This window comes from Petromyzon marinus, chromosome 44 (assembly GCF_048934315.1).
Source record: "Petromyzon marinus isolate PM22_M1 ecotype Great Lakes invasive population chromosome 44, UKy_Petmar_22M1.pri1.0, whole genome shotgun sequence".
Taxonomy (NCBI): Eukaryota; Metazoa; Chordata; class Hyperoartia; order Petromyzontiformes; family Petromyzontidae; genus Petromyzon; species Petromyzon marinus.
Window position 1 is genome coordinate 3,872,411 of NC_133710.1, and position 13,045 is coordinate 3,885,455.

Below are 13,045 nucleotides of genomic sequence, written 5' to 3' on the forward strand. Positions count from 1 at the left end.
AGGTCACTCTTGCAAAGGAGACTATCCTGGTTTCGAGTTCTCACGTGGGTTAAACATTTATATATATTTTATATCTGCTGACCTTGCTCGTCTTACGTGACCGGATTTCACAAAAACAGATCTCGTTTGTAAGCCAGCCCAACCCTTCAAAGCACTGCTTGGCAAGACAGACAAACAAAAATGTCATACCTGCCCCTACCACCCTATCACTTGGGATCTTACCTGCCATGTGGGCAGGCTGCTCGACAGCATTGCTCACAGTGACAGCAAGAGAGAGAGAGAGACAGACTGGGCATTTCACAATCTCGGTGAACATCATCCCACTTCGCTTGGGCACACAGCGCTGTCCGAGACCTGGCCCTCATGTGGGTCCCGCTGGCCACTGATTGAATGCACTCTAAAAACCTAATCATGTGGACTTTATATAAGGCACTGTACGAGTTTAGATTACAGATTAATTCTTTTTCTCCCAACATCAGCAGTTAAATGCACCGGATTGTTTCTCCATTATCAAAAGTAATTCCAAGAGACGATTAGTAGCAAACTAATTCAAAAACACATTGGCAATGACCACTATTGTTTCTGAATACAATGTAACATAGCACAAGAAGCTGATGGATAACCCAAAGCTCAGTGCTTTTGCCTGTAACTCAGTTTGAATTGGTGGGGCGATTTGATTGCCAGGCAATGGCAAAGTAAAAATGCCATTTATTTACCCAGAAAGACCTCACCGAGTATCAAGACTCTCCTGCAGGAAGGAGGTTTCTGCATTGGGATGTATGGCCAAGCATGCCGATGAGTGTTTCATATTCGAGAAGAAACTGGAGAACCCGGAGAAAACCCACTGGGGCATATGAGGGGGCAACACTCAGCGCTGCTATCTCCTGGCCAACTTCACAGCCCCATCCTAACAACGCCTGGCAAGCCCCGGTGAAGCCTACCAGGCTTAATACAGCTTAGCTTGTGTAAGCTGATAAGATCGAGTGCATTTAAAGTGAGTTTGGTTATTAAGTTGTGGGTCATTACCAAAGTGCAGAGTCCCTGCAATTACTCCTTCACTTTGAAGCATGTAATCCTTTACATATACATTACTTCCTTGGCAATACGCGAGAGTTTTCATTGCGGGCTGGGATAGAGCAAGTCTTTTTCCCCCCCCAATGTTCCGAGTAGAAGTGTTTCCTGCCAAAATGAGATGTGTGCCACCGCTCACAGAAGTGTAATGATTCAAACAACCAGCGATGCTATCAACGGTTGCAATCCAGGGCAAAGATTTAATTCAAGAATCAATGATTGGTTGCGTCGGTTTACCATCTCATTTGTATTCTCAACCTTCGGCAAACCAAATTAAATCAGTTCCTGAAGCTCAAACAAAGGCAAAGCGTCAGACATCATGCTGAACATCACGGCGGTAAAACAAAAAAAAACACACTGGAGCACGAGTACTGATTTTATCCACCTCTGCAAGCATGATAGACCGAGATGAGCTCTGACCGGTATTTGAAATGGCAACTTTGCGTGACTGAGTAATCGCACACACTATAACCATGTGGCTTGTGGTTGTACACATAGAGCCCTTAATTAATCCACTGTTGAACGAAGGGCCTCCCAATGCTGTGCAGCTGTTGAGTGGGGGTGCGGGAGGTTATTTGACCATACTTCATCACGCCGTGATCACAGAGTGTAAAAAAACAGCCGTGTGTCCTGGTGGCGTTATTTACTTGCACTTTGGGATCGTCTCAGCCAGGCCAAAGTCCCCGACGATGCCCGTGTAGCCGCTATCGTCGTACTTTATCAGGCAGTTCTGCAATCGCCAGAAAACAAACGCAAAAAAAAGACAGACTTTGCACGATCAACTCTGGAGCCGAGAAGCAAGAGCGCGCGAGGTGGCGGCAGCACAGGTGTTACGTAACATGTCCCCGAATTGAATTAGGCGTTTAACCGCAGCGCCGCAACACCTGCGAACACAAGGAGACGCACGCAGGAGCCCCGTAGACAATTAACATGTCAATGTCCCTGCCAGTTCTCATTCGCTGACGGTTAAAGTTATGCGCCACCGTTGGGAGAGGAAAAAAAAAGCAAGTGATAAAATGTTCCCGAATCTCTTGAAACGTTGCAGAACATTTATACGAGCGTGGAGTGATCGTGATGGGGGGGGCCAGGTTGTGAAAGGAAGATTTTAATAGGTATTCTTTTTTTTTTACAGGAACTTGCAAAAAATGTTGTAAAGAAAATAGAAGGAGCAAGTAAACAAACGAGCAAGCTCGCCGCCGGCATTCAAGCACCGCCCACGTCTAATCTCCATACTCCCGGTGGACATTGGGCGTTTTATTATTTTCCTTCCCTTTTGATTGTTCCACCACGAAAACCACTGGGCGTTACAAGGAGCCATGACCCCCCCCCCCACCCACAGTCGTTAAAACCACCCAGCGCAACTTTTTTTCTGGAAGAGTCAAGGCTGCAAGTGCCTGTGAACGCAGTGTCTCTGCGTAGAGAAACGGCCTCATTGACCTCTTAGCCAGCGGCGACGGCTTCCCCCCACCGCCTTTGCTGTCCTTAACCACGTCCACCACCGTCACCGGCAATGGTCTATCCGCTGCTAGATGCCGGTAACCACGAGCCGTCGCCGTCTCGCGATAAAAACAATCCATCTCGAGCGGGTCTCATCGCTCCGTCTCCGCGATGGACCTCCCCCCGGAAGCGTTGTCCCTCCTTTGGCTGCCACTCCGTCGTCAGTCCCGATCGCCGGCCATCGCCCCCCTCCTGCTTGGGGCGATGGCATGTCCGAAGACGCGGCCCTGCCCGATTATAACCTTCTCAACACTCGGGGATAGCTCTAACGTGAGTGTTTTCTCAGTCCATGTCCAATCGTGCATCTCTCCACGCTCCTTTGCACACTTTTAGATTCAATTCCATTTTCTTTGTCAACGACCGTGTTTTTAAATCTACGTAATACAGAAGGTAATGTACAAACTGGTTTTCGTAGCCAATACAGTTAGGTGTATTTGGTTTTGAGTTTGATGTATGTCAAAATCCTTGAGATTTACAGGTGGGCTTTACCGGTGACAATTTGATAAATAGATTTGCACGTACAGATAACATCTTTGTAAATGTAACAATCTTGTTGGGTGGTTGAAAGGTTAACGGCCAAGAATTTTGGTATACAACTACCACGCGATCTAACCCAAAGACAAGTACGGATCGGTCAAGTTTGATGTCTCTAACCCGCGTACGTTGTAAACCTTCCAGAGCAGACCGGCGCGACGCAATTGATGCGGCCATCCCTCAACATAAAACGTGTACGGATGTGCAGAAAACAAACAGGCGGCCCCACGCCCTGCTCGGTTATGATAAGGCAACAAAAGGGACTGCAGAAGCAGGCAGATTCAGCTCGCTGAAGCATAGAGGATCGCACGCACACACACACGCGCACGCACACGCGCGCCTGCCCTACAACGGGATTAGATTCCATACCCGACCACGCCCTGCCAACATGTATCCATCCTGTGAGGCAGGCGAACACGCTATTTGTTGCCCCACCAACACAAACAGACGCAGGTGCGTTAGGTAAGCGTTCGGCATGTAATGATTCACACCTCCACCACCCTAAAATGAGCCGGGCGGTGGCGGTGCACATGGGACCTCTGCACTTTCAGAGGGCCGTGCGGCTGATGGGACGTGTAAAAAAAAAAAAGAACACTTATTTTTTTAAAGTGGAGACGCAGGTACATGAAGCATAAGTCCAATTATTTATCTCATTAATTAAATCCTCCACAACGTCGAAAATTATTTTACTGCACGCGCAAGCGATGCACCGCTTAACTGCACCTTGGAGGTGAGGTCACGGTGGAAGACGCCCCTCGAATGCAGGTACTTGAGTCCCCGCGCGATGTCCAGGGCCAGCTTGATGCGAACCAACCACGACAGGTACACGGGGCTGTCCAGCAGCTGCTCCAGGTTACCCCCGTTGACGTACTGTGAACATAAAGCCACGGTCTTCTTTGGTTCTTTCGGTAAAGTCACATACAATGAGAATAAAATAATAAAATAACGCAATAAAATTCTCACGGGTTACGATGGGCACCGCCCACTAAGGGTTCTGGTCGTCACACGTACCAAGGCACAGATCGCCCCCTTTGTAGCCTATACAAATATTGTTTGCGACAGTGGTGTTGGCGAGAAACTGTGAAGGCCAGCATGGCACACGAGAGCGTGGGTGACCAACGCCACACCCGGTTTTTGTCTCCCCGGTGGTGCGGTTTAATGCACCGCACCAGGGCTGAGTAGACCAAGGGGAGGCCCAGTACCGTTTGAGATAGTCGTGGTGCTCCCCGCACCGCCGCCCAACCCTGCTCAGCCTCCGAGATCTTACTATTATCGGGCGGCATTCCGGGAGATTTGGTCACAGGCACCGTTTATTCAGAACTCCAACTGTAGCCGTGGTGCAGAGGACAGACGATGACGCACATCGTTGAGGACTGTCTCCGCTAACCAAGCTTAGTGGCGGTCTCAGGATGACACCGCATTCTGCAATTGATGAAGCTGCCGCCCGGCTTGGCGCGAAAGCACAGGCGCTCAATTAATAAATAAAATGCCGAGACATTGCATTCAGGACGCCCTCGCATAAAACTGCACACAGAATGCACAATTCAGACTGCACACCGACCACAACCACTCGCACACCCTCTACCCGCCACAAAACACCTTTATGAGCATTTAAGTAAGACGCCCGCTCGACCATTTCATTCATAATTGATAATGGCATACCATTACTTGAACGTACAAAGAGAAAAAAAAAACCTTCGGTTGAAAGGCAAGAGTTGAAAATAAGAAACCACCCCAGGCAATGAAAACAACGATGTCACCGAAAGCCTTCAGGACACCCGACCGCGACTCGAGCCTCGAAGGCAGGCGGCAATGAAGCGCGACGACTTTGGTGAAACGTCACGCTGCATTGGTTCAAATCCAGCGGCCTCCATCGTTATTACCGCGGGCGTAATCGCCGTAATTATACTACGCTGGCCATCTGCTGGACAGTGGACGTTCAAGATGACCACGACGTCATTTGCAAGATGGCACCAATGGTCCAAATTTGTTGAATTCTAAAATTATTTGCAAAATCACTCAATTGGGATTATACGCAGCGATCGTCACCCTCAACTGACAAGACAAATGCCCCAGGTCACTCTTGCAAATAAGACTCATCCTGGTCTCCGAAATCTCGCTCGGTTAAACAAAATGAACCTGAAGCCCTGTTCCCGTCATGACAAATTGGAAGGCACAGTTAAAGTCTGGAGTGTAACGAAGCCCCGTGGCATGTTAGAAGTGCATGCGTGTGCAGCCAGCGGCTATACTCAAATGACCTCTCTATGGGTGGGGGGGATCACTCACTCGGCTTGCACACGGCACACCAAAAAAAAAATGCACATTTGCCACCAGTGCCACAAACGAAGAATTTTGAAAATAACTAGAAGCAGCAGGTCATGAATACACAGGCCCACGTATTTACAATGAGCTGTTTTTGTTGCTGTGGCTGTGTGTACAATAAGGAGGCAGTATGTAAACATGCATTTTTGTGTGCATGGATTCATGGTTGTTAATTTAGTATATGAGTGTTATTGATATATTCACATACAGAAAAACGATAAAAGAAACCTAAATATCATAGGTTTACAAACTGTCACCAGCACTGATCAGTGTGGTGAAATATGATGAAAGAAGCCTCATGACTGATATGGAGTGGTGGTACAGCATTCATCCAGCAGTGGACTGACAAAGTGCTGTAAGTTCTATATATTTGCATATAGGTTACGTGCCATTGGTTGTCACATGACCAATCACATTGATCATGTGACAACCATGACCAATGTTTGAACACTTTAGCGTGCCAATCGATTATATTGTTACTCAGGTTGAACCAGATTTGATGATCAATTCCACGACTTTTGGAGCTGAAAAATTATTCTGTAAACGAACATCCAAAAACTCATAAGCGATTAACAACCCAAGTTGGAGCCATTTTCTGAAACACTCCTGCCCAACCGCTCAACCAATTTCAACGACGGTGGGGTCATTCAAAAGCTTATAATAAGTAACTCATGCGAGCGACATCGAATTAATATTTTATCACCTTTGATAAATCATTCAGCCCGATTATCTTATATATTAAAATCGGATAGGTGTGTGCCATTGGGAAGGAGTGTGTGTGGGGGCGGGGGGAGGTGGTGGGGGTGATTTGCAAAGGGTATCCTGCAACATTTCAGAAACTGGTGAGGGCGAGTTGAATGCTGGTGAGTAGTGGTGCATGTGTGTGTGTGGGGAGCGGTAGTGTAGTGGTTAGAGTGCTGTGATACGAACCCGGCGACCCGAGTTCGATTCTCCCTCTTGGCCTACACCAGTGAATATAATCTGAACTGGTCCTGGGGCCTCCCCTAGGTCGACTCAGCTTCAATTGAGACGCTAGTGCGATGTGTCTAAACTTTGTCACTGGGGAGACAAAGGCGGCCGGGCATGGTGCTGGTCACTCACCCCCTTGTGTGCCGTACTAGCCTTCATAGGTACTCACTAACAGCACGTGCCTCTTAAGTCTGGTAAGGCTATATGGGGGATCTTTGTCTTTGTGTGACATCGGTGACGAATGTCAATTGAGGGGTCAGGTGAGTGTTATTCAAGTGTCACGTGACCCCCGTCCGTAGGACGGGCTACCCAATCGCGACATTCCAGAGGCTCCTTCTGTGTCTTACCTCCGTTAGCGCGTGCAGCTGTCCCTCGTGAACGCAAACGCCCATGTACCTGCAAGGAAAAGGGAGATGATCCCAAGTTAGTGGTTTATGTAACGATCTCATAAAAATGATAATAAAAGAGTACTTTTGTCAGGCCACTGCCGCCTTGTATCGCTCACAGAATGTGCACGGCTCTTAGGATGTGCAGTACAACTCGGTAACCTGGCCATTATTCGGAAACACGACTTATCTTAATGGCTAGGGCACAATGACACAGACCCACACACGGCGATCAGTTTGAAAAACGAGCACGACACAAATGTTCCCGAAGCCCATGTGGCTCAACCATCCCCATGGATTATGCTGCAGTTTCGACTAAAGCCCAAGAGAACACACAAACATCATTAGAGGACAAAGGGACACGTTCAGAGTCCCCCGTCAGCTTACGCTAGTTCTAACCGCTGAAGTGAGACTACACGGCAATTATTTGGTACTTCTTCACGTTGCCCCCCTCCACTCCAACGCAGCGCATTTCCTTATTGCGGTGCCAAGCAGCGGACATTAGACATGACAGCCATCACCGTGCGTTATTATGGAACGCATGGGAGGGCAGCGGTTCTGTACGGCTTTGTTGGCGGTGTTAACCATTCCCGGTCTTCGGACAAGGCAGCCAAAGCCCCCTGTGGCCTAATTTTTTGTTCACCGTCTACCGGGGATACGAATATCCGGGGAAATGATGTGTCAACGCTTATTTAAATCCCCAGGCGCAAAAAAAAAAAATTGCTCACAGGACCTCCCAGGACCCCGGCCAGTAACGCTTTAACGCTGGTGCTTTAAATACTTGTCATGAGCGAAAGTGAAAAGGTGTCAGTTCTGGAGCTTTCATGGGAAATTTATTTTATTTTTCCAACGGGAGGCATTTTACAATATCAAAAGAGACCATTATAATCTGAAATGTTTCATGGACACAAATTGTGTCCATGAAACAACAAGCCCTCGTACTGCATTAATTGCCGGCGTTTACGAGGCAGGATTAGTGTGGAACACTTCAATGCCACTTATTAAAGCAAATGTAAACTTTTTCAAGTAGAGTCAAATAAAGCATGCAATTGGATTTATATTAATTATTTCCAGTGGGACCCGAACTAATGTATTCCTAACGCAAAATTCAAGTCCAACTTATAGCGATTAATAGTTGTATTTTAATTAAATTATAATTTAAATTAATAAGGCGCACAATCGTTCTCAGGGCGTTAATTTACAGCCCCTTTATCAATTCCCGGGTGGATTAAAGGCCTCCCGAGCAGAACGTATCGGTCATGGAGCGTGGGGTGGCTGGGGGCGTGGTGGCAGGGATCACAACTCGTTCACCGACGTTAGGCATGGCTGGGAATCTAACTCGGGTTTGTCGTGGGTTGACGGAGCGGTGCCCCATCACTCCGCCTCCGAGAATGTGCCATCAGTACGTACGCTGCTCAGACAAAACCTCGTATTTGTAAAGTCTTTTGTTTCACATCACGACCTGCCGCCCCGAGTTAAGACACGGCTAAGGGTTGGTGTTGTTGTTGTTTCAAAGGAAGCTGACCTATTTGTCCGAACAAACTAGCTGCAACTTTACATTGTAAAAATAAAAAAAGACAGCTCGCCTGTGAAGGTCATTCAAACCTTTTACCTTCTGGGCCCTGCCATGGTGTGGGCTGCATTGCATCTTTTGATCGGCAGTTGGGTTACTCGTGCGAATGCACTGGTGGGTGAACATTGTTTAAAGCACCCAAAACCATGTACAACTGGGTTGTCTGTTTAGTATGGCAGTTTTTTTATATTATAAATAAGCCGTTCTGTCTCCGTACACAAATAAATAAATACACACTTGGTCCATCATCCTGTTGGCTATGCCGACCAATATTATCAGGCTGCATGTGCTTCAGCAAACAAAATCCTGGGCTGGTTTTGACCTTCTGAGTCTCATCAGCCATGGATTACCAGATCATGCTGGTAAAAGTGGCAAACTGAAATGTTGGGGCCATGTTTAACCCAAATAAACAATAATGAGCAATAATATAATAAAAGCACATGTCAGTTCGTTATGAATTAGCAGGTGCTCTAAGCATGCAAGTTTTTTGTTCAGAACACTTGCATGCCACACGAAGGTGGGCAAGTACGGTTATCTTAAAGCTGCCTGGATTTCGTGATATTCAAGTGTTCACTATTTATATACCCTACTCAACTCTCGGAGGAATGATTGCAATCACAGGAAATGGCAGGTTTGAAGGGGATGGAAAAAACGTCATCTGTTACATGTTATGGCCGGCGTTACACAATGAGCCGTAATGTACACAAAATATGTCGTCAAAGCGTGACCGTACAAATTAAACACAAACACACCCAGGCGTGAGCAATAGACGAGTGTCTAAAACTAGGAGGGCTACGTCAGTAACCAGGAAGGCACATTCATATCCGCGTCAAGAGGTGGGGGGGGGGTCTATACGTGAGTGCAGGACACAGGCACGCCAATAGACCCCTCCCTCCTACAGATGACAGTGACAGCAAACAAAACAAATATGCTATCAGTACTCTTTGGTTCTATTGGGTAAAGTCACGTAGGTGAAAATAAAATAACAAAAAATCACGACGTTTCGGCCACAACACAAGCGGCCTTCATCAGGTGAAGGGGCGAGACTGTCTGGAGGACAGCGCTGTAGTAATTGGTTTCTATAAATGTCCACATGATAAGTCACTTCGTTGAGCTATCATTTGTGGCCAGTTTGCTTCTGGAAAAGAGCTATATAGCTCAGTTGGCCTTACCTGGTAATATAAAAATTGTTTAGTTAAATTGAGCCATCCAGGATAAATGTGTGCAGCATGTTCTGCCGACCATGCCTGGCTTTAGATCGGTTCAGCCTTGAAGAACTATCATGGGAATGCCGACTCGTAGGGTCTGGCCCAGGAATAGCAACCAATCGCGGTCGGTTCCCAGCAATCGTGGAACCGTGCCAATGGAAGCTCTTACAAAACTACCGCCGGTAAGTCGTCTCCTTGTAATTTGTATCACCGCCACCCTAATTACTGTTCCCGTGAACTCGACTCGTTGATTCTTCCACCCGTGCAGATGACCCGAACTACCAGACTGACTGTTCAGTCTCATCCACAGTGTTCAACCTCCACCACACTGCAGGTCACAACAACAAACTCATTCACCTACCCACTCACTCGCCACAGTGCAGGTCAACACAACATACTCACCCGCCACACTGCAGGTCACCACAACACAATCACCCACCACACTGCAGGTCACAACACAATCACCCACCACACTGCAGATCACAACAACACACTCACCCACCACACATCAGGTCACAACACAATCACCCACCACACTGCAGATCACAACAACACACTCACCCACCACACATCAGGTCACAACACAATCACCCACCACACTGCAGGTCACAACAATACACTCACCCACCACACTGCAGGTCACAACAACACACTCACCCACCACACTGCAGGTCACAACAACACACTCACCCATCATACTGCAGGTCACAACAACACACTTACCCACCACACTACAGGTCACAACACAATCACCCACCACACTGCAGGTCACAACAACACACTCATCCACCACACTGCAGGTCACAACACACCCACCACACTGTAGGTCACAAAAACACACTCACGTACCACCCTGCAGGTCACAACACACTCACCCACCACACTGTAGGTCACAAAAACACACACACACCCACTCAATCACCACAACGCAGGTCATAACACTTTTATTTCGACTTCTTCCCTTACAATGTTTAACCTTTGCTCAATCGGAGAAACGTATGAAATCCGATATTTTACACCTTCAGTTGTGCTCATCGTTGCTGGCCTCTTGGCATTTTGGAACCTTTGGGGCATGTGCTCAGCAACACTAATTTGAAAAAAATCAAGAGAGCTCAGTATAGTTCATGGGCCAGAGCAGAAATCGGTACCGTTTAAGGCAGCAACACTTCAGTCGCACCGATTTATTCCCACGGCTAACACAAGCATAGTATTGGGGAACTCGCTCATATCAAATGGCTATCACACAATTCACTGTTATTGGCCACATAAATGAATTGGAACTGCTAAAGTGAAGCCACCTCAGGTGGTGCCGACAAGTGAAATATCTGGTCTGGTCTCACGGACTCGTATAATAATCGCCTGTATGTGTGCATGCGCCGCACCTGCACGCATGCAAGCGCCACACCTGCGTCGCGTACAAGCGCCGCACCTGCACGAGTGCACATGCCGCACCTGCACGCGTGCACGCGCCGCACCTGCGTCGCGTACAAGCGCCGCACCTGCGTCGCGTACACGCGCTGCACCTCACCGGATGCAGGGTGTGGGGGTTCGCGTACCCGAGAATGTTCGGATGGGAGAGGCGGTTCATGAGCTGCACTTCACGGAGCATGTTGCCACGGTTGCTGCTCAGGATGTTCATCTTCAGCACCATCACCTTCCCCGTGCCCTTGTCTCGCACCTGAATGGACACACACGTCAACATGAATGCAAGGATAAAAGATCCCCACCGTGCAGCCTCCATAGGCTGGTGGTGGGCCGAGCGCTGTTAGCGAACACCTATGAAAGCCGGTTATGCGGAGGCATGCGTCAGGTGGTGTGGTCAACACCTCGCCCGACCAGCGTCGGTATACCCAGTGCTGACGTTTACGTGCCACACCAGGTACTCCTTCAAAGCCAAGTCTATCAAGTGGCTCTCTAGAGCTCCCTCGAGTGGAGGGCATTTCCGCCAACAGTGATGTGAGCAACACATTCCATTGCTGCACCCTTATCTCAAGGGAGAAGGCTCACAGCCATATCAAATGTTTTCCACTCAAATGGCTCCAGACTTGCACCTTAACCTTAGGTACATAAAAAAGGTGCATTCAGATGTTTGCCGGCGGTTGTGAGCCGTGGCCGGTAATCAATCTCAGGTTGTTGGGATTGACAGTGCAGTTGCTAACCACAATGCCACCGCTCCACCCAAAGGTCAATGCGAGTGCACACATACTCTTTCTGTAACCTGGGATGATTGCTAAAGTTCCCACCCGGCCTGTCAGGAGGCAGCGGAATGTTTAGTCACTGGGCAAACAAATAAGTCAGAATGCACCGTGTTAATTTTTTTGAAACCACAAGGTTACTTATTACCCCGAATGCATTCAATTGGAGGGCTTTTTCTTTAGTGGGTTTGAGAAATATTTACAACACCGGGTGTATCTGAAGAAGGGGTTTATAGTTTTAAAGGTTGGCCATCACAATAGTTCAATGTTCAGTAGGAAGTTTCAAACCGAGCACTACTATCCTAATCCAGGGCGCACAGTGTGTGACACTGTGCCATCTCGTCTTGTCTACGTGCCATAGTTAAGATGGGATGACGAGGAAAAGCAGTTATTTTTTCTCGTCTTGGCCATATTAAAATGTATAACCTAGCTCCATGTAAAAGCGATCATTTATCTCAATCGGTTCTTGCCTGCTCATATATAAAGGTGACCGGGTTGTACGATAGCGCGCCATTGTATATTACTCCAAGACACACGTAGCCCTCCACCTAAGGCGGCTAACCAAAAACAAGCTAAGTATAAAACGTGTCTCGTGGACATTCACTCGATAATAATAATATGACAGTGTCATTTATTTTTACAAGAAAGCCTCACCGAGCACCAAGACTTATTTAAGGATGGCCCCGCATTAGGGGACGTTGGGCCTATTCCTCTTAAGGAGCGTTTCTGTATGCTAGAGAGCTCCTGAGCACGAAGTGAAAAAAACCCCACGCACAAGAGGGGAATAACAAAGGTTCAAACATGTCGCACACCGACTTTCTGTACTGCCAAACTCTTGGCTCCTTCATTAGCCCAATAACTTGTTTGGCTATTGTGGTAATAACACTCAAAGGTCCGCACAGATGGGCTTATAAATCAATTTGTTGTACAGTGCAACGTTGTATATCAGTAATGGCCAATTAACCACTCACACCCCGTGCAGTATTTGTGACTGGTAAAACTAATTTCTACAGATGTTCACAAATCTAATCTTTTTACACGTGCCTATGCCTGAGTGTCCTGTATTACAGATATGCGACGTTGTACTATACTTCCATTGCATGGCCAACTCAAAGCCCTCCGGGGAGGTTTTTTTTTACCATTTACACGCAAAAAACCAACCCTCAGTCTCCGAATTGCTGGATTTCACTGGGAAGACGATGACCATATTGATTTACTGCGATGTGCATTGACACTTCACAGCAATGGAATGTGTGCAGTGCCATAAAAAAGACCTGTACTAGAAAACAA

At 47.5% G+C, this 13,045-nt stretch overlaps 1 protein-coding gene across 1 annotated transcript in view; it reads right to left on the reverse strand.

The window, feature by feature from the left end:
* The window catches only part of LOC116951934 (dual specificity testis-specific protein kinase 2-like), a 53,044-nt gene that overhangs the window by 25,135 nt on the left and 14,864 nt on the right, over positions 1-13,045 (reverse strand). The window contains exons 2-5 of the mRNA XM_032970810.2: positions 11,117-11,238; positions 6,741-6,789; positions 3,826-3,972; positions 1,719-1,801 (exon numbers count right to left, since the gene is read on the reverse strand). Of these exons, the coding sequence (XP_032826701.1) occupies positions 1,719-1,801; positions 3,826-3,972; positions 6,741-6,789; positions 11,117-11,238 (401 nt within the window). The remainder of the gene's footprint in view (positions 1-1,718; positions 1,802-3,825; positions 3,973-6,740; positions 6,790-11,116; positions 11,239-13,045) is intronic.